The sequence below is a fragment of the Stegostoma tigrinum genome, chromosome 1 (assembly GCF_030684315.1).
Source record: "Stegostoma tigrinum isolate sSteTig4 chromosome 1, sSteTig4.hap1, whole genome shotgun sequence".
NCBI classification, from domain to species: domain Eukaryota; kingdom Metazoa; phylum Chordata; class Chondrichthyes; order Orectolobiformes; family Stegostomatidae; genus Stegostoma; species Stegostoma tigrinum.
Window position 1 is genome coordinate 154,775,154 of NC_081354.1, and position 22,175 is coordinate 154,797,328.

General features: G+C 40.8%; 1 protein-coding gene across 18 annotated transcripts in view; it reads left to right on the plus strand.

The window, feature by feature from the left end:
• Nucleotides 1–22,175, plus strand: part of LOC125457292 (transcription factor 4-like) — a 610,802-nt gene that overhangs the window by 247,219 nt on the left and 341,408 nt on the right. Inside the window, exon 1 of one of the 18 annotated variants that reach the window (XM_048541428.2) lies at nt 21,641–21,680. The exons of the other annotated variants lie outside the window; for them this stretch is intronic. Within the exon in view, the coding sequence (XP_048397385.1) occupies nt 21,656–21,680 (25 nt within the window). The 5' untranslated portion in view covers nt 21,641–21,655. Of the gene's footprint in view, nt 1–21,640; nt 21,681–22,175 lie in introns of those variants that run through there. 18 annotated transcript variants of the gene reach the window in all.

Sequence of the window (22,175 nt, forward strand, 5' to 3'; positions counted from 1 at the left end):
AACAAAGAGTTTTGGTCATTCCGATTTAAGGCTTAATGAAGGCAGCATTTATTTCTGTTGACATGTTTTCTCTTTTTTTTTTAGAAAGTAATTTTTATGATGACAATCCCTTCCAACATCACCTTCTACATGTGTCTTGCAATCTCGTTACATAATGATTTATTCCTCGAACTCAGGAAATGGAAGTGACTTTGTTTCCACATATTATCAATAGCAGCTGTCTGGTCAGTCTCTTGGCTGCATGCATTAGATAGTTCTCAGCTTTAGTTTCCAACCTTTCTCACCTTTCTTTATATTGCAGCGTGGCCGTGTCATTCCAGCTTGTTCCTTTTAAAATTCTGCTGCATTCAGCGTGCTTTTCTGTTTCCCTACTTGCTCTGTTAAACAGTAATCTTGTATTCTCTCCAATGGAAAGCATTCCTACTATTGCCTCCTAGAATGTCAGAAGGATACAATCTGAGAGAACGACATTCAGACCATTGTGTCAATGCTGGTTATTTACTAAGGCCAGCCTGAGGTTTGAACTCGGGGCATATTGGATCTGGATGACTCCGTTCCTCTTGGAAATCTATTTCTCCATAATGGGAAGACTGTGTAAATTTATTGAAAAGTTTAAAAATTCCAGTTTTGATAGAGTTTTTGAAGGAACTGATTTCTTACAGTAAAAATAGCCAGAATCAAGCAGTGGGCTAGACTATATTTGAACAACATTGAGAGAGATTCTCTTCATGGAATGTACTCCTCCAGTTCTCCAGCCTGGAGGCCCAATTCATTGTCCAGGGCCAGGTTACAAAAGTGGGATTAATTGTTTAACAGACACTGGACACAGAGGATGGAGATAGCAAAAATTTCCCCTACTGTTAGAATGTTTGAAATGGTGTCCCATAGGGATCTGTGTTGGGGCCAGTGATGTTTACCGTCTATACGTCTGAGACCAAATTTGTTTTGGATGCATGCGGTTAACTGATTTAAGGGACTGCAACAAAAGATATAAACTGAGCAGGTACATAAATGACAAAATAAATAAAAAATTATTCAATGATTTTTTTTAAAGTGATAAAACATTCAAGAAGTTTGGTGATACAGGTACGTGAATCACAATGTACTATAAACATCCATAAAGAGCACATATGTGTTACTGAGATTGTTTTTCAGAAAAGAAAATAGAATGACATGTTAAATTTATTAAATAATCTGTACTAAGTGACTTGTATGTTAAATGAAACCAAATTAAAAAGAGTGAAAAGAGAAAGAAATCTTGGCATTATTGTTTCCAACTCTCTCAGGGTTAGAGACAGTTGCTGAGAATTAGTAGCCAAACCAAACAGCTGCATCAATAGCACATTTCAGTATGCATTGAAAAGGCACATCATAGTATCTTTGTACTAGATTCTGGTTAAGCTACTTTTACAATACTGCATCAGTTTTTGTCCGCACCAATGATGAATAATAGGGAAAGTATGAAAACAAAATCAAGATCAAGTATTGAGGGTGAAATAAAGAGCCATTGTTTATCAGAAAACTGTAAAAGACTGTGTTAATTCCACAGAGAAAAGCTGGTGTGATTTGGTACAGATATATATTATTATTAAAGCATTTAATTATGCTTCCCATGAGAGTTTATTTGAACTAGATAGAACAGGGAATACCTGAATATATGTAAGTTACACAAGGATAGGAAATTAGATAGACCTTTTGTTCTCCCAAAGAGTAGTAGGCCTATATTAAAAAGTTCCCAGTTTGTGAGGCAAATAGAAGATCTGTACCTTCAACTCCTCAGATACTGAAGCTGTCCTTGTCCATTTCCGGCAAGGCATTCACAGCACCCAGGCTTGTACTGACACAAACGGCATATACCATTCATGTCACCTTAAGTGCCAGGCAGCACCCATCTTCAAAAATATGTCTAACCATGTGTCTAAATGTATCTTGATATTTAACATTGTTACTATCATGGAATTCTTCACTACCTGGAGATTGCACATTGATCAGAGGTTGATCTAGATAATATATTGTCACTTTTAAGAGCAGGTCAGAAGCAGGGAATTGTTGCCTCGTGACTTCTGCCATCTCAGGGAAAAAGTCAAAAGTGCCGTAGAGTAGTCCCCACTGAGTTGGATGAGTGCCACTCTAAGAACACTCAAAAACGTCAATGTCATTTTGAACAAAGGAACCTGTTTCATAGTTATCTGTACTTTAAATAGTCACTTCTTATAGCACCTGCAATCTCTACAAGAAAAACTACAGCAATTTGACAAAACTCCTTCAACAGCACCTTCTAGACTCAAATCATCGACCAGGTAGAAGGACAAGGGCAGCAGGCACATAATGTTACCAACCACAAATCCCACTCTAGGTTAAAAGCCATCCTGATGACTTGGATATTTTTGTTGGTCACTTCTTTACTATGTTCTGACCATGCAGTGTGTTTACCTCTACCAGATGGACTTCACAAAGTCAGCTTCTTGCATACATTTAGTGAGGCAACAAATGCTGGTGTAGACAGCAATGTCCACGTCCACGTGTTTGTTTAAAAAAAAGGCTTGATTGGATAATGTACGTGGTGGTAGATGTAGAATCTGTGGGGTCTTTTGGACCAGCTCTGATTCTTTAAGGGAATTAGAGGGAACTTTACTAGATTTTCTTTCTCCTCAGAATATCCTTGTTTTCCAGTCTTCTAGGTTTTAATACGATAATTTGACAATTGGATATTTTGCTCCTACGCATTGGTTCAGGAGTTGTGGTTACATAGCGTAACCTCAATGGACTTATTGGTTTTTTTCACCTGCCTAGCAATTTTGTATGTTCATAATTAGTACCCACTTGGTGTGCTATGTAATCCTACTCATCCTACAAAAAGGATACATGTTCAAAAGGCATTCAAAATGATGGGAGAATTGAGAGGATGTAGCTTTGGGGAAAGATTGAGGAATTTGAGGCACTTTGTTTTTGGAAAAAGAAGACTAGAAAGAGCACTGATAAAGATTTTCAAAGCAATTTAATGGACTGGGTCTGGGAGAATTTCTATGTGTGGCTGAGCCAACAAGAAAGTAACAATTATAAGGTGGTCGCAATCAGATAAATGAAGAAATTAGGATTAACGTCTGTACACTGAGATTGATGAGAATGTGCAATTTGCTCTCAATTAGAGTGGTAAGCGCAGGTAAGTGTAATCATTTAAGGATCCTTATGTTGTGAAGGAGGGGACAGCACATTGAAAAGAGCCAAATATAGCCAGCGGAGACTTGTGTGAAGTACAAGCACCAGTGTTAGAGCAGTTGGACTGAATGGACTGTTCCCATAAACGTTAGGTAACTACAAGTGGTCTGTGCTTTTCCTATTATGTAGCACAGTCAGTGCTAAATAGTAGATCAATACTGTCATCATTAGTATTTTCAATTATCTGCATTGAACTAAAAGAGGGCAAAGAGCCATTGCATTGTATTTTTTGCATTTTAATTTACAATGTGGAATGTAATATCTGCATTGGAAGCAAATCATTTAAGTATCAACTGAATGATGTTCATTATATACTTTCAATATTGAGTTTTGATATTAAAAAGATTAAAAACAAAACAAAACTGTTGGAAGTTTGACAGTTCAAAGCCAATTAATGAGCATCTGAAAAAGAAAGGCGAGCTGAATGCATTTGATGTAATGTTGCTTAGATAATATACATGCATGAATATGTACACCATTCACATCTATGCCATAGCTATTAATATGCCAGTCGTGCAGGGATTGGAAGTTGTGCTCACTTGCAACAACTGGGCATTTCCTGATTAGCCAAACATTTTTTCCTTTAGTCTGTGGTTGCAATTAACCTCAACTGGGTAGAACTTGCTGTTTATATCGGGAAATCTGCTGTTTATAATGATTGGCAGGATAGAAATTTCACAAGTATGTAAAAAGGAAAAAGAAAGGTATCCTCAAGAAATGTTGGTCCTTTATAAACAGAAATGAGAGAAAAAATATCATGGATAATGGGGAAATGGCAGGGACACTGAACAAATACTTTGTCTTCAGTGTAGAAGACAATAATTACATCTAATAATTAACATTTCATTACTAGAAATAGAGTAACCTAAGGGCTAAGAAGTAAGGAAATTAAGATTACTATTAGTTAGAAAACAATGGTACTGGAGAAAATTAATTAACTAAAAGTCAATGAATCCTCTCGATCTTTTAGCCAACATTCCAGGGTTTTAAAACAACTTTGGAAATAATGGGTGTGCAGGCTGTGACTTTCAAACTTCCCTGAATTCTGGAGTTCCCAAACAGATTGGAAGTCAGCAATTGTCGTGTGCTACTTAGGAAGAGAAAGAGAAAACTAGGCTTGCAGGCCAATTACGACATTAGTTGTGAGAAAATGCTAAAATCTATTATAATGGAAAGCTTAGCTCACACTCAACAATAATCACAGTGTGACAAAACATAGCAGACTTTTACAAAAGGGCAATTGATTTGTTTAAATTTATTAGAAGTTTTTGAGGATTTAGCCAATTAAGGTAGATAAAGGAGAACCTGTAGATGTGGTATGCATTCAATAAGATGCCACATGAAAGTTTTTAATAGGCCAGAAAAGGGTCAATGGAGTTACTGGTGCTGTATTTATTGAGGTTAGATTGACAGACAGGAAACAAATAGAAAGTGTAATTGGGGCATTTTGATGTTTGCAGCCTTTACCTTGGGGAGTGCAAAAATGAAAACAGCTGACGCCCTGATATCAATTGATCTATGTTAAAGATTTAGATGAGGAATCAGCAAGTAGCACATACTGAAGAAGAAAAGTTATGTGGAAGTGGAAACTGTGATCAGGATGCAACAAGGCTACAAAGGGACACTAACAAATTAAGTAAGTGGACAACAAGCTGGTAGGTGGAGTGTAATGTGTGTAAATATGAGGTGATTCTCTTTGGCTACAAGAATAGAAAAGCACAATGCAAATGGATGTTGGCTTTGTTGCAAGGGGACCGGAGTGCAAGAATAATGGGCTTGCTACAACTGTGTTGGGCTTTGCTGAGACCACAACTTTGCGTATTTTTGATTTCCACATTTAAAGAAAGTCATATTTGAGTTAGAAGGAATATACTGAAAGCTCACGAGGTTCGTCCCTGGGATGAGGGTCTTCCTATGAAGAGATACTATATCTCCTGGAATCCAGAAGAAGACAAGGTGATGCTCCTGTCTCTACCAATCCAGCTCCCCTTCTCTCCTCTCTGCTATGCTGGGATGCCTCCCTTTTCTGTCAGTAATTACATCTCTTCTCCTCCCCCCAGTGTCCCACCCAACACTACTGAGATTCCTGGCTCTGTCTCTCCACTGGCCTGTCCCTGTTCCAAAATATCTGAAACTATTTTGGTCTGGTGATGACCTGTGTATTTGCGGGGATAGTACATGGTTGTGGTATGAACTGTTGCCGGCACTGCTTTATATTTGCCATCAAAGGGCAAAATTCCTGTGGGGTTGGAAGCTTCTGGGAGAATTGTACCACATTTCCTGAGACTTGAGTACAATCTCTAAAGGGAAACAACTTTATTTATTGCTGCCTTTTGGAATGTGGATGTCATGTGAGCAAATTGATCCAATTCAGTGTGGTGGAATAAATCTACCTTGTAAACGTATCTGGACTGGCATTACGTTGATTATGATCAAGAATAATTCAGAAGCATTACACAGTAAGTATTGCAAAAAAATGTTTGAACAGTCTCGGTGTAAACATTAGTTAATATAGTATACATAGATTTTATATTTTCTCTGGGCGGCATGGTAGCCCAGTGGTTAGCACTGCTGCCTCACAGCGCTAGGGACCTGGGTTCAATCCCACCCTCTGGCAACTGTCTGTGTGGAGTTTGCACATTCTCCCCATATCTGTGTGGGTTTCCTCTGGGTGCTCCGGTTTCCTCCCACAGACCAAAGATTTGCAGGGTAGGTGGATTGGCCATGCTAAATTGCCCTTAGTGTTCATGTGTAGGTTAGGTAGGTTACAGGCGGAGGGGTCTGAGTGGGATGCTCCGAGGGTCACTGTGAACTTGTTGGGCCGAAGGGCCTGTTTCCACACTGTAGGGAATTCAGTGATCTGTAATCTTGAGAATTGCAGTTAATGCTGTGGATGTGAATATACAAGGTTTTAGAGTGTAAAAAATCTTTAGGAAAATTGCAAATGTAGCAGCAGGAATATTGTACAGACAAAGGGAATACTTAAAATCTGATGTCAGTTGCAGCAACTGCACAGTATTATTGAGATTAAAAGAGAAATATTTAATTTGGACACTTTGTCATTCCTATTTTTAGTCTTTCCTACTATTGTCATTTAAAAAAAACTTAGATAGTTCGTTGTGGTATTGCAAAGCTTCTGAGATATTCACTTCTGAATTTTAAATTGAATTTCATTCAGTTGCCCTGCTGCATCCATGACCTTACATTTGTTACTGGCATAACCTGGAATCGGTGTTCTTGGCTGCTCTTCATAGCATGTTTATGTTGGCACCTTCTGGCACCAAAACTCCAGCCATTTGGTCACAGACTGTAACTGGACAAAGGGGATAAAAACAAGTTTATTTTGTGTTTAAAAAAAGCAATGAATACAAAGCCCATAAAAATGTGCATGAAGAGAGAATATTGTAGTCCCATGATAAGTGACTTCCCAAAACCTTTCGATCAATTGCAAGACAGAAGTAAGCTGCTGCTGTTAGAATGTTCTCTATTTGCCAACAACAGTTGAGAAACTCATCATGTTTCAGGAAGACCAAAAGCAGAATACTGTAGATGCTGGAAATCTGAAACAAACACAATGCTAGAGAAACTCAGGTCAGGCAGCATCCGTGGAGATAGAAATGGCATTAGTGGTTTGAGTCCAGCATGACTGCTTCAGGACTAATCTAGGATGAAGCCGGCACAAAAACAGAAATTGCTGGAAAAGCTCAGCAGGTCTTGCAGCATCTTTGAATAAAAAATCAGAGTTAACGTTTCGGGTTCTGAGGAGGTGTCACCAGACATGAAACATTAAGCTGGAAGGTTAGTTTTCAGATGTTTTGTCACCATTCTGGGTAACATCATCAGTGAGCCTCCGACGAAGCACTGGTGTTATGTCCCACTTTCTATTTATCTGGTTAGGTTTCCTTGGGTTGGTGATGTCATTTCCTGTTTTTTTTCTCGGGGATGGTAGATTGATTTGGAGCCAATGTGTTTGTTGATGGAGTTCTGGTTGGAATGCCATGTTTCTAGGAATTCTCGTGCGTGTCTCTGGCTTGTCCTAGGATGGATGTGTTGTCCCAATCAAAGTGGTGTCCTTTCTCATCTGTGTGTAAGGATACAAGTGATAGTGGGTCATGTCGTTTTGTGACATGACCCACTATCACTCGTATCCTTACACATAGATGAGGAAGGACACCACTTTGATTGGGACAACACATCCATCCTAGGACAAGCCAAACAGAGACACGCACGAGAATTCCTAGAAACATGGCATTCCAACCGGAACTCCATCAACAAACACATTGATTTGGAGCCAATCTACCATCCCCTGAGAAAAAGAACAGGAAATGACATCACCAACACAGGAAATGACACCACCAACGCAAGGAAACCTAACCAGATAAATAGAAAGCGGGACATAACACCAGCGCTTCATCGGAGGCTCACTGATGATGTTACCTAGAATGGTGATGAAACGTCTGAAAACTAACCTTCCAGCTCAGTGAGGAAACTCACATCCAGAACCTCAACCTGAGCTACAAATCTTCTCAAAACTCGCTAACGAAACATTAACTCTGATTTTTTTACTCACTCATGCTGCCAGACCTGCTGAACTTTTCCAGCAACTTCTGTTTTTGTTTGTGATTTACAGCATCCACAGTACTTTCGGTTTTTATCGGGGACGAAGCAGTTGCATTTATTAAAAATTCTTCCATGGGATTGTGGGTGTTGCTTGAGGTTGACAATTTGTGTCCATCTCTAATTGCCATTTAATTGAAGGATTCCCAAGGCTATTTCAGAGGGCACTTAAGAGGCAACCTCATTGCTACAGATCTGGAGTCATAGGGCAGACAAGGTAAAGATGGCAGATTTCCTTCCCTCAGGGGAAAACCAAGTGGACTGTATGGGTTTTTAATGCCACTGGCAAAAGGTTTTGTGGACTCAATTACTGTGATCAACAGTAAATTCAAGTTATAACAAATGCCATTGTGAGGTATGAACATATCATTAGCCTGAGTCTCTTTATTTTCTAATCTAGCAGAATGATCACAACGTCGCCGCTTCTCTTAAGATGATATTTTTTCCTTTATTTGTTAACGGGATGAGGGGTGTTGCTGGCTAGGCAGCATTTCTTGCCCATCGCTAATTGCCCAGATGGCAGGTGAGAGTCAACCACATTGCTGTGGGTCTGGAGTCACATGTCAGCCGGACCCGGTAAGGATGGCAGTTTCCTTCCCTAAAGGACATTCGTGAACCAGAATGGTTTTTCCCGACAACCGACAATGGATTTGTGGTCGTCAATAGATTCTTAATTCCAGGTACTTTATTGATTTCAAATTCCACCATCTGCCATGACGGGATTCGAACTCGGAACCCCTGAATGTTAGCTCGGTCTCTGGATTGACAGTCTAGTGCTAATTCCATTAGGCCATCGCCTCCGGTGACCTTACCTGATGAAGGAGGAGAGATCTGAAAGCTTGTGATTTCAAATAAACCTGTTGAGCTATAACCTGGTGCCATGTGATTCTGACTTTGTCCACCTCATCCAACACTAGCACCTCTACATCATGGCTGATCAAGTGGACAGCTTTGTTTTAGATACTGTCATGGTCAGAGAGAATGAAGGGAAATCCCAAAGCAAACTCTTTTATATTTTTGGGTTTAAATTCTGTTTCTTATAAAACTAGACAACCTTGCTGGATTCATAAAATGGCCCAGGCTGATCTCATAGATTTTGAGAAGCTTCTGAACCCCTAGCAGCGTGTAGCCATTCAACTAAAGCTGACACAAAGGATTTGGAGATGAGCTGTCTGGCTCCAACTTGTTCTGGACAAAGGAAAACACCAGGACTTAGTATGCTAAAATGAACATTCGTGGTTTTTCAGTTATCGTGTTACCTCACAATGGAAACTTTAATGGGAAAGGTAAAGCCACACAGTTGCTGAACAACCTTCCGATTAGCCTATTGAGATGGGCCATCAACACCTCAAATGGTAGTCCTCATCATTTGAATAAAATGACAATATTTGAATCTTAAATGTACAATTCTGGGATTTGAGATTATTTGTTGCTATTTGACCTCCAGAGGGAGAGCAGGATCCCAGATTGAGTTGGTAGTCTCTTTTGACCAACCATCACTTTCCAAGTTCCTGCTAGCAAGAAGAAAACACTATGCCAGTAAGGGGAGCATAGAAACTGCTGGGTTTGTTTCACTGAGAAGACTTTAATTGGACAGTGATTGCCAGAAATTGTGACTTGTGTAAGCTGACTTTTTAATATCTCTCGATTTACTCAAACTTGACATTTATAACTGTGATAATGGGAATTGCAGATGCTGGAGACTCCAAGATAACAAAGTGTGGAGCTGGATGAACACAGCAGGCCAAGCAGCATCTTAGGGGCACAAAAGCTGACGTTTTGGGCCTAGACCCTTCTTCAGAGAGATGATGAAGGGTCTAGGCCCGAAACGTCAGCTTTTGTGCTCCTAAGATGCTGCTTGGCCTGCTGTGTTCATCCAGCTCCACACTTTGTTATCTTGACATTTATAACTGCTCTCTTCTGTCATGTTTTCCTTTTTTTTCCTGAAGGTCTTGAGTGTGGATGGAGTAGTGAATCAGTTCCCCACATATTGAATGTTTTGTCGATAAACATTATCTTTGAGATTTTATCCGCAATAAGTTTCCTGTGAATTTGTTTCTGAAAGTGGAATCTGAATATTAGGGTTTGGTGAACACCCTTCAACCTACTTCAGTATGAGATGGGAGTAAAAAGGGAAAGGAATAAATCAAACCAAATGTTGCTGAGTTGGACTTAAGAGGGGGAAAGCAATCATAAATTCAATTCACCCACATTCCCCTGTGTCCTTGACAGTTGTGTCAAGCTCCTGGAATGTTCGTGAAGTTGTACTAATCTAGGTGAATTGTGAGTATTTCAGCGATAAGTGAATTGAGCCTTGTACACGATGGAAAGTCTTTGAGCAGTCAGTTGTAGAGACCTCAGTTTCCTGTAACAACATTATTGATGCAGCTCCTTCAGTTCTCCCTCCGGTCAACCATAAGCCTCCCTCACCCTCCCCCTCACCCCTCCTGTATTGTTAATAAGAGTAAACTAGGCTGTGACTGGACCTTGAAGACTGGGAGGTAATAGTCATTATCTGGCAGATAATTAATGTGTAACTAGCCTGATTCAAGCCTGAATGTTATCCTGGTCCAAATGTAAGCTGGTATTGATTGCTTCATCATTTAAGGAGAGGTGAATAGAGCTTGAGTACTTTAGAATTGTAAAGATGTGGAATAGAAACTGACTCCTTAGGGAGAAACGCAGCTGTTTGTGCCTGGAGCTAAGACACATTTGAGTAAAATTTTGGGACACTGCTTATAAAATCACTTGTTTTTATGTCTTTAGCAAATTTGAATGTGTGACTTTTTATCCCATCATAGAAGTGAATATCTGAGGACCCAACACGGAACCATGTTGCTTACCAACACTATGTTATTGCATAGATCCCAGACCCAGGCAGACAATGTGCTTTTGAGTACAGTTAGCATTATGACATGTGGAATTACAGCATAAAAGCACCTGCCTTACCATAAGTACTGTGATAATAGATACAGTGACTGCGTTCCTTGTAAGGACAAAGTCAAGTTACCATAGACACAGAGGATCACAGCACTGCTGTCCCATGACAAAGACCGCTGGTGGTGGTTTAACCTAAGGGTCACACTCGTCAGGTGAGAGGGGAGGTTGAGAAGGAGGGCCCTCAGCCAGTGTCAGAATTGAACCCATGCTGTTGGTGTTACTCAGTACTACAAAGTGGCCATCTAGGCAATTGAGCTAACCTGCTCCCTTGCTCTATGTAATTAGTAAGCACAGAATACAAACTGGGCAAGTCTGAGGCATTATGGCAGTAAAGTAGTTAGTGTTGTTAACAGACGTTGAGATGTTTGCCTCAACAAGTAAAAGTAAAATATTATAGTTGCTAGAAATTATAAACAAGCACAGAAAATGCTGTAGCAGTGCAGCAGGTCTGGCCACATCTGTTGAGACAAAGAATTTGTGTTCTGAGAAGAGTCAGATTAGACTCAAAACGCTAACTCTTTCTCTGTGCACTGATGCTGCCAGACCTGAGTGTTCAACCAGTCTTCGTAGCATACTTAAAAAGTGGTTAACGTATAGGAACACTCATGCCGTATCATACTGGTAGCCAGTGTTTTCCCAGAAAAACAACATGGTGGTGGTTAGCTAGCAGGTACGTAAAGATGATAACAGCAGCGGCATTTATGAAACCTTTTCCCAACCTTCACTCATCTATGTGAGTTAAAAGCTGAAGTTTATAACCAACAGTCGAGGACCAAAACTCTCCAACCTGCAGTGCAGTGAACTCGACAGAAGGTAAACGTTTGAAAGTGCACTTTTTGTTAAATAAAATGCAAGGCTACAGTCTATCTGTTCATCTGGCATTGAATCTTAGCAGCAGATCAACATTTGGGCTTAATGCCAAACCACAAGGAGTTTCCTAAGCAGTGCAACACAGCTCCTCTCTAGCAGTGATCCTTGGGCAACATCCGAACAAGAAACAAGATTAAGTCAATTGACCCTTTGAGCCTGCTCCACTACTCAATAAGATCATGACTGATCAGATCTAAAATTAGACAGTGCTTTGAGCCATTAATTTCTTCAGAAAAACACTTTTAGACAAAGTCAAATGACATACTGTGAATGCACTGTTGGGAACCAAGTTGGAAGCCATTGTTTCAGACCGGCTGCATTTTCTGGTGCTTGCCTCTGCATCAACTATTACAGCTGTTAACAGGGTCAATAAAACATTCAAATCCTTTGTGAGATGTTGCTTGTTTCACCAAGCAAACAGTATCCAGTGTGGTGTTACCTGTGGAAGCCATGTTCTACAATAGAACATTGGCCCTAAATGTCCAATTTGTCTAAATAAACAAACTGCAAAACCATATTTGTTAGATGATTGTCCTGCTTATGCTGCTATGGAGCAATCACTAGGACATTTTATGTTGTTCTATTCAAGGCATGCAAGCGTAAGAAGTATTCTCCAATGACACGGCTTACAAACCGCAGTCAGACAGTACATGTGGCCAATTTGACACACTATGGAAGTAGTTAAAAATGATGAGGATATTACCTCCGTTCAAGTAGTACATCTCACAAAGAACGGATAGCAAACACTTTATGCTGACATTGACAAGGGCACATCTGACTCGCAATGTAATCAGGAAACTGGCACAATGTGCATCAGTCCATATATGATAAGCTAAATGCTTCCAACAGACCAGACGTCAGCTTACAATGAGGAGTGTTGTCAAGAATAGAGTAGGATATAGATCAGCTGGAAAGTTGGGTGGAGAAATGGCAGATAGAGATTAACCCAGACAAGTATGAAGGTGATGCTTTGTGGAAGATCAAATGCAAGAAAAAAGTATACAGTAAATGGCAGGACCCTTAGGAACATTGGCATAGTAAAGGATCTTTGGTTGTAAGTCCATTGCTCCCTGAAAGTGGCAACACAAGTGAATAAGGTGGTAAAGAAGGTGTACAATATGCCTCCCTTCATCAGTTGGGGCATTGAGAATAAAAGTTGACAAATCATGTTGTAGCTATATAAGACTTTGGTGAGACCACATTAGGAGTATTGTTTGTAGTTCTGGTGAGCCACACTATAAGAAGGTTATGGGGGCTTTGGAGAGAGTGTAAAAAAAGTTACTCAGAATGGATTAGATTGTGGTTGTTGACTTGCTTGCTGAGCTATCTTGTTTTTGTTCAGACATTTTGTCACCATGCTATGTGAGATAATCAGTGGAGCCTCCAATGAAGCATGTTATTCTGCTCTGCTTGGACTGAGTACTCTCATTTCTGGTTTTGGATTAGATTGTATTAGGTATAAGGAGAGTTTGGATGGACTTGGGACTGTGTTCGCTAAAGCGCTGGAGGCTGAGGGGTGGCCTGATAAGAAGTATATGAAGTTAAATGCATGGATAGGGTGAATAGCCAGAGCCCTTCTCCCAGGGTGGACATGTCAAATAGTAAAGGGCATAATTTTAAGGTGAGAGGGGGAAAGTTTTTAAAGGAGATGTGTGAGGCAAGTCTTTTTTTTACAAAGATGGCAGTAGGTGCCTAGAACACTCTGCCAGGGAAGTGGTAGAAGCAGATATGATAACAACGTTTAGGAGGCATTTAGATGGACACAGGGACAGGCAGTGAACAGAGATATGTGGACTATGTCCAGATACATGGGACTAGTTTAAAATGGCAAAGTGGTCTGCACAGACATGATGGGGTGAATGGCCTGTTACTGTGCTTTCCTGTTCTATGTTCTACATTGGTATTAGTCTGTCTTAAATGTCATTAATTGTTCCTCGGGATGGACGTATGAAACTTTTGACACAAGTGAATAGCTGGCCCAGCTATTATTGCTCTACCAGTTTGCTCGACTCTACTTTTAATTTTTGATAGTTTTTCAGATGTGGATGTCACTGACTAGTCTGGCATGCATAACATTATGATCTGAGGTAGCAAACCTATGAGATGGTCCGCCACCATATCATAACAGCAAGTCTCTCCATGATCTGACCCGACTAAACTTTAAGCAGATTTGCTGCCATTGGCAGATTTAAAGGTGATGCAATGTTACACCTGAAAGAACTTGTCCTAACCAGCAATGACTCTCCTTGTAGGTGTAGCATTCATATTAAAGACAAGCACAAACTGGAAGTGAGTCCCATGGTAGAAAAGAATATCATCGCGACGTTTTGCATAGTGCGCTAAAGGAATGCCCATACAAGATTTCTGCCCTGGAAGAACTTAATTCCAAGTTTTCAGGTGTGCAGTATTTTTCCAAGTTTGATGCCAAGAATGAATATTCGTGTATTCATCTTTCCCGAGAGTCAGAGGAACTGGCAGACTTCAGAACATCTTTCAGCGAATGTTGTTTCCTCAGATTACAATTTGGATTATCCATCAACCAGAACGTATTCCAACAACGTATGGATTGTATCATCGACAAGCAACCGGATTGTCTCTGTCTCTGACACTGCAGTTCTTGGAAGAACTACACATGAGTTGGGAACTTAGTTTTGTCTTTAACAGTAAGCATGTCAAATCAACATGAGCCAAGTCAATTTCTTCAGATCAATCTGCACATCTAACAAATTTGATCTGATCCTGCCAAAACGGAAGGCGTGCAGATAAGGCCATCAGAAAAATGTGTCTTGGTCTTCAAATTTCTCTCCTGAGTTTTGTGACCAAAATATCTCCTCTTTGACATATTCCCCACAAAGAGATACCATAAATATGGCAAGACAATAACTGGCGTATTTCTGTATCTCTCAATAATGCTTCATCATTCACTTAAGTGTTATTCGATATTATAATCCTTCTGAGCATACCACACTGGAGATAGATGTATTGAAGAAATGCTGCAGAACATGTCCACTACAGGATGACATGTCCATTGAGTTTGATTCTAAGCCTCATAATACAGCTCAAGCAAACTACTTCAATGCTGATAGAGTAACTCTTGCAAAGTTTTCCCAGCAAAGATTTCATGTATTCCTATTGAGCAAGCATTATATTGTTCAAACAAAAGAAAATCTACTTGTATAGACAGGTTATGAATACTTCCATGGCAAGTAGGCCTGGAGTCTGGACTTTCTGGCCATCTCTGTGCCACAAAACTCCTATTTCATGTTCATACCAACCATGCGCATGTCCACATAACCCTGGACCTTAAAAAGCAGTCATTTGCTATTAGTTAAGTACAATGAAAATCGGTTCCCGAATGTCCAATTACAATGCTCTTCCCTGATTCCAAATCCCATTAAGATCTAAGATATTCCTTGTCACCAATCTGCACTGACAGTTGACTAAACATTGATATTATACATTTTCATTGGAAGGAAGCAGAGGCGATTCAGCGAGCGGTATTAGATGATGTCCAGTTGCAACAGCTCAAACAGATCATCGTGATCAGTGGTCAAAATGCATTAAACAAATCCCTGAACATGTGCTTTCCTTCTGGCCACTCAGAGTCTAACAAGATCCTTCCAAGAATGTAATTTTGAAAGACAAATGTGATAATTTCACATGCTCTGTGTTGTCATTACCAGACAATATATGTATAGCTCACATGGGAGCATAAAGAACCAAAAAAAAGTGCATGTAATTTTGAGGTTCATTTTGACTTAATTAACTTTAAGATATAGCAATAATAGATATTTTCTAACCAACTTGCTCAGATATTCTGATACACCTCTTGGGGCAGGTGGGACTTGAATCAAGGCCTCTTGTCTCAGATTAGGACATTACCACTGCACTACAAGAGTCCTTATTTACAATGTAGACTGAGTTTGAGAGAGACAATCTGACCGTGTATTAGCCCTGCTCGAGCTACAAGACCTATTCCAAGTATAAAGTGTGCTTTTGCACCTTTTACAAAATTGTTTCTATTACAAGTGCAAAATAAATAATTCTTATGGCTTTTTAGTAATATAGAACTTGTGCTGGAAAAATGTGTATTTTTGTTCTGCACTCAGGATATTTTGCAAGAGTATCAATGCAAGGGTAACACTGACATTTATGTCGCCTGAGAGGGAAGTTGGTTAACAAGTGGACTGTTGTAGAGGTGTTGTCATGGATTGCACACCCATTAATACAGATTGAAAGTTAACAGCTAGACTTTGTTTGAATGATGCATTGGTTTTTTTGGAGGTATGGCCTGTAAACTGACATCACTGGCATTGAAATAATTGAATACCTACAGTGTGGAAGCAGGCTATTTCACCCATCAAGTCCTCACTGACTCTCTGAACATCTTCACACCCAGACCCCATCCCCGTGACTCTGCATTTCTCATGGTCAATCCACCTAACTTGCACATCTTTGGACTGTGGGAGGAACTGGAGCACCCGGGGGAAACCTCTGCAGACACAGGGAGAATGTGCAAACTCCACACAGATGGTGGAATCAAACCTGGATCCCTGGTTCTGTGAGGCAGTAGTGCTAACCACATCATGTCACACATTTGTCTGATAGATATATCGTTTTTTTTGTTGAATGGGAACCTTTTGTTAATAGTGAACACTATTCATGTTGTGATCACCTCGTAGCAGCATGTAACAAATAGCATCATATATTGCTCAGTGTTTTGAGACACCTTGCTCTTCAATAGTGTTCTGAAGTAGACTCAGTATTTTTCAGGACCAAGACTGACAATTGTGGAGTCTTTCATGAGTTTGCATAATAGCAAGATTTGGTCAGTGTAGCCATTATCTAACAGGATAGCTTTTTTGCTTGGAGAACAAGTTGCTTTGACCCATTTTATAGCATATGGAGATGTAGGAATCTGTGTGTATTTTGACCAGTGAAGGCAGGTTCACAGTAGAAAATACTAGAAAATCCTCTGGCTGATTTCTTAACTAGAACCCTGAGGAAAAGAATGTTCCCTTTGAATTGTGAATTTGAGTGTGGACAGAGCACAGCAAGACACAGGAAGAAAATTCTTATACACAGTTGCAGATTCAAATGTGGCAATCTAACATCTACATATTGGATAGATCCAAGAGTTAGGACATTAGGTGAAGTTCACTCAAAGACACATTTCTGAACAAACCTCATCCCAGTGTGATGAGAGGTGTGTACCCTGCCCATCGCAAATATTGGCACACACATTAAACTCCAAGTGCCTTTGGCATTTGCTATGCAGCAATTGTATTCTGTCAGCCCACGTTTAGAAAACTTGGAACAGTGTGATCCTGAATCTGCTTCTGCTTATAGATTCGATTCTGCAATTGAATAGGATTTGTTAGTTAATCCTGAATGTGCAAAAAAAGTTATATTGACAACCAATTTAGGATTGTCAGTTGAGCTTGCAATGTAGCATACTTGTGTGTACTGGAAGCTGTATATACTTACGTACAGAGTTCTCATATTTGTGTAAAGAAGCAGGTAAACAAAAAGAAAATGCAAGGATTCTTGTGCCTGTTTCTGCAAAATAGATGTCATTTATGTGCTGGTTCACTTCTCAGGGTAATACTCTGATGATCTTGAGTGAGTTTATGCAGTGCATCTTGTAGATGGTGCACACTGATGCTACTGAGCATCAGTGGGGAAGGAAATGGATGTTTGGGCATGTGTTGCCAGTCATGTGGTCTCCTTTGTCTCGAATGTTGTCAAGGTCCTTGATTATTATTAAAGTTGAATCTAGGCAAATAGTAAGTGTTTCATCACAGTCTTGATTTGTGATTTGCAGACGGTACCAGGCTTTAGGGAGAAACAAGGTGAGTTACTCACTCCAGTATTTCTAGCCTCTGACCTGTTCTCTCAGCTACTGAATTTGTAAGATAAGTCCAGATGAGTTTTTCATCAGTGATGACCCCACAGTGTTGATAGTGGGGACTTCCATGATGATAACATCATTAAATGTTAAAGTTAAAGTGTCTCTTATCGGAGATAGTCATTGCCTACCATTTGTGTGACGTGTGTTATTTGCCACATCTCAGCCGAATATGGATATTGCCCTGATCTTGTTACATTTGAAAATGGACTGCTTCAATGTCTGAGTCGTCGTGAATGGTGCTGAACTTTGTGCAATCATTGGCAAACATCCCCACTTCTGACTTTATGGTGGAGCGAGGGTTGTTAATGAAGCAGCTGAAGATGTTTGGACCTAGAACAAAACCCTAAGGGACTCCTGCAGCGATGCCTTGGAGCTGAAGTGACTGACCGCCAACAGCCTACAACCATTGTCCTAAGTGATCCAAGTATGACTTCAACCAGTGGAGAGTTTACCCCGAACACCCATTGATTCCAGATTAGCGCGGGCTTCTTGATGCCACACTCAGTTGAATGCACCCTTGATGTGAAGGGCTGTCACTCTCACCTCATCTTAATTGCATACAGTTCTGGTCACCGCATTATAAGAAGGATGTGGAAGCGTTGGAAAGGGTGCAGAGGAGATTTACTAGGATGTTGCCCGGTATGGAGGGAAGGTCGTACGAGGAAAGGCTGAGGGACTTGAAGCTGTTTTCGTTAGAGAGAAGAAGGTTGAGAGGTGACTTAATTGAAACGTATAAAGTAGTCAGAGGGTTAGATAGGGTGGATAGGGAGAGCCTTTTTCCTAGGATGGTGACGGCAAGCACAAGGAGGCATAGTTTTAAATTGAGGGGTGAAAGATATAGGACAGATGTCAGAGGTAGTTTCTTTACTCAGAGTAGTAAGGGAATGGAACGCTTTGCCTGCAATGGTAGTAGATTCGCCAACTTTAGATACATTTAAGTCGTCATTAGATAAGCATATGGACGTACATGGAATAATGTAGGTTAGATGGGCTTCAGATTGGTATGACAGGTCGGCACAACATCGGGGACTGAAGGGCCTGTACTGTGCTGTAATGTTCTACGTTCATCTCTAGAATTCAGCTCTTTTGTTCATGCTTGATTTAAGGATATAATGAGATTAGGAGCTGAATGGTCCTGGTAGAACCCAAAACTGGGTGTCACTGAGCTGGGGCCCACTGGAGGAAGCCAACAGCGATCATCCACGCAACACTTTTTATCTTCACCCTTATCTTTTGCACTAATGCGCTGGGGTCTTCCATCATTGAGGATGGGGGGTATTTATGCAGTAGTCTCCTCTAGTGAGTTGTTTAATTGTCGGCGACTATTCATGCTTGGCTGTGGCAGGATTGCTAAGCTTAGATCTGTTGGTTGTGGAATCGCTTTATTCCCTAAGACTGTGTTGCCAAATTCTGAATGAGCGCCACCTACGAGTTCAGTGATGACACCATTGTGGTGGGATAGATACCTAACAATAATGAGGCAAAATACAGAAGGGAGACAGAGGGCTTGGTGACGTGGTCCGATGAAAACAATCTCTCTCTCAACGTCGGCAAAACTAAAGAACTGAGCATTAACTTCATAAAGAAAGGAATGGAACATGCTTCCACCTACATCAATGGAACTGAGGTTGAGAAAGTAAGGAGCATCAAGTTCCTCGGAGTGATGATAACTGATGACCTGCCCTGGACCCCCCACATAAGTGTGACTGCCAAGAAGGTACAACAATGCCTCCAGTTCCTCAAGCTGCTCAGGAAATTTGACATGTCTGTAAAGACCCTCACTAACTTCTATGGATGCATCATTGAAAGTGGGTGCATAACGGCTTGATACCACAACTGCTCTACCCAGGGCCGTGAGAAACTACAGAAGAGGGTGTGCACAGCCCAAACCATCACAGAAGCCAACCTTCCATCCATGGATAATGGGAACTGCAGATGCTGGAGATTCCAAGATAATAAAATGTGAGGCTGGATGAACACAACAGGCCAAGCAGCATCTCAGGAGCACAAAAGCTGACGTTTCAGGCCTAGACCCTTCATCAGAGAGGGGGATGGGGGGAGGGTTCTGGAATAAATAGGGAGAGAGGGGGAGGCGGACCGAAGATGGAGAGAAAAGAAGATAGGTGGAGAGAGTGTAGGTGGGGAGGTAGGGAGGGGATAGGTCAGTCCAGGGAAGACGGACAGGTCAAGGAGGTGGGATGAGGTTACCTCATTGACCTGTCCGTCTTCCCTGGACTGACCTATCCCCTCCCTATCTCCCCACCTATACTCTCTCCACCTATACTCTCTCCACCTATCTTCTTTTCTCTCCATCTTCGGTCCGCCTCCCCCTCTCTCCCTATTTATTCCAGTTCCCTCTCCCCATCCCCCTCTCTGATGAAGGGTCTAGGCCCGAAACGTCAGCTTTTGTGCTCCTGAGATGCTGCTTGGCCTGCTGTGTTCATCCAGCCTCACATTTTATTATCCTTCCATCCATGGAATCTATTTACACAGCTCGCTGCCGCAAGAAGGTGGCCAATATCATCAAAAACCCATTGCACCCTGGTAATGATCTCCTACAACCCCTTCCGTTAGGCAGAAGATATAGAAGCCTGAAGACGTGTACAAGCAGGTTCAGGAACAGCTTCTTTCTGACTGTTATCAGATTGTTAAATGGACTGTAGCCTCAAATAATGTCACCTGTATACCTCTCAGTCTTTTTGATCTGTACACCCTTTGCTTGCTGTGATGTGCCTGTACTGCTCATAACAAAAGCTTTTCACTGTATTTTGGTACACGCTTTGCACCTTCACCAAGGTGATGCTTGGTCTTGGTCCTGCTCGTGGCAAGCCCTCGTGTACTTGCCATTTAACTAGAGCCAATCACTTGGCTTGATGGTGATGGTTGAGTAGTGGAGGTGCTGGGCAGTGAGATTGCAGATTAGTTGGAGTACAGTTCTGCTGTTGATGGCCCACAGCACCGCATAGATGCTCAGCCCTGAGCTGCTAGATCTGTTTGAAATCTGTCCCATCAAGACTTTGTAGCTATTGATAGAACTGAGTGGCTTGCTGGGCAGTTGGGAGTCACGCACATTGTTGGTGATGCTGGGATGGCAGATTAGTAACATTACTGAACCAGATGGGTTATTCCTGACAATTAGCACTTGTTTCACAATCATCATTAGATTCTTAATTTCAGATATTTTCTTTCACCATCTGCCCCAGCAGGATTTGAACCTCAGTCGCTGAAACATTCGCTGAGTTTCCGAGTTAATAGTCTAGTGATAATACCACGAGTCCCTCTCCTCCTTCTGATGGTAACAAAAGATTTTATCAAACATATTCTGGAAGACCATAAAAATAACATCAAAAGAGATCAACCTCAGTTACCACTTCAAAAAATTCATTCAAATTTGTCAGATGTGACCTACCTTTCAGAAATCCATTCTGAATCTTTCTGATCAATTGTGAATTTTCAAGGCGGTCAGATACTGATAGACTGTGGTAATTTCCCAATGATAGTCAGGCCGACTGATCTATAATTGCTTGCTTTCTCAATTTTTCAAGTTATGTCAGTGGTTCCTGAAGTGTGACAACTTTGGATTATCACAATCTTTTTTCTCTTTACAGATGATAATTGATTTTCTGAATGTTTCAACTATTTTTTAGCAAATGCCTCATATTTGGCCCAATTGGTTGCAAATGAAGTGTAACATAGACCATACTTCGTATTGGAAGCATCAATTAAAGGCACATGTGCATTCTGAATGGGATAGATCTTGGAAAGAGGGAAGTTAAAGGAGACCCAGCAGTATTGGATGCTTCCTTCTATGCTATGTCCAAACATTGTAAGGCAGTAGTAAACAAACTGAGCAAGAATGTGGGTATTTTGCAAAATTAGTTGTGCTCAAATCCCTCGATGTCATGCTGAGGCCCTGGTCAGGCAGCAGCTGGAGAATTGCTTATAGTTGTAGTCATTGCAACATAAGGGAACCATTACAGCATATAGCTAGTATAGAGGAGAACAGCGAAGCTGATAGAAGGATGAGTTATGTGGAACAACTAGCTACATTTGGATATTAAGCCTCAAAAGAGCATCTCTCACAGGATCTTGCAGACTATGCATCAGAAGTGGGATAAGCAAGGTAAATCTTAAGCTGTTCTTTTTGGGGCAGTAGGATAGGAGGGATAGGTTCAAGGTTCTGAAGGACAAGTTTTGGACAGATGGCAGGAAGTGCTTCATACAGAGGCTCATTAGCTTTTGCAATAGGTTGCCAGCTATGTTAGTTGATGCCAGGACCCTGCACACATTTAAGAAACTGATAGATAGTATAATGGGGTGAGAGTAGGATTGGTATTTTGAAAGATTAAAACCAAATAGACCAAAGTGCTTTTTTTAGGAAAAAAAACGCACCTCCTATCTGTAGATTTGTAGATGTTTAAATCTGTACTGGTTGATTGCTGTGCTATACAGATATAAATTAAATGTTTAACACTGCTTTCATTTCACTGCTCAGGACCACAAAAACAGGCAAATGGCAGAGGTAAAATGGCATTTATTTTAGTCAGTTTGTAGCCTCTGGTTAATTTGATTGTGGCACAAGGTCATAAAGGATATAGCAAAAATATGATCTCATTAT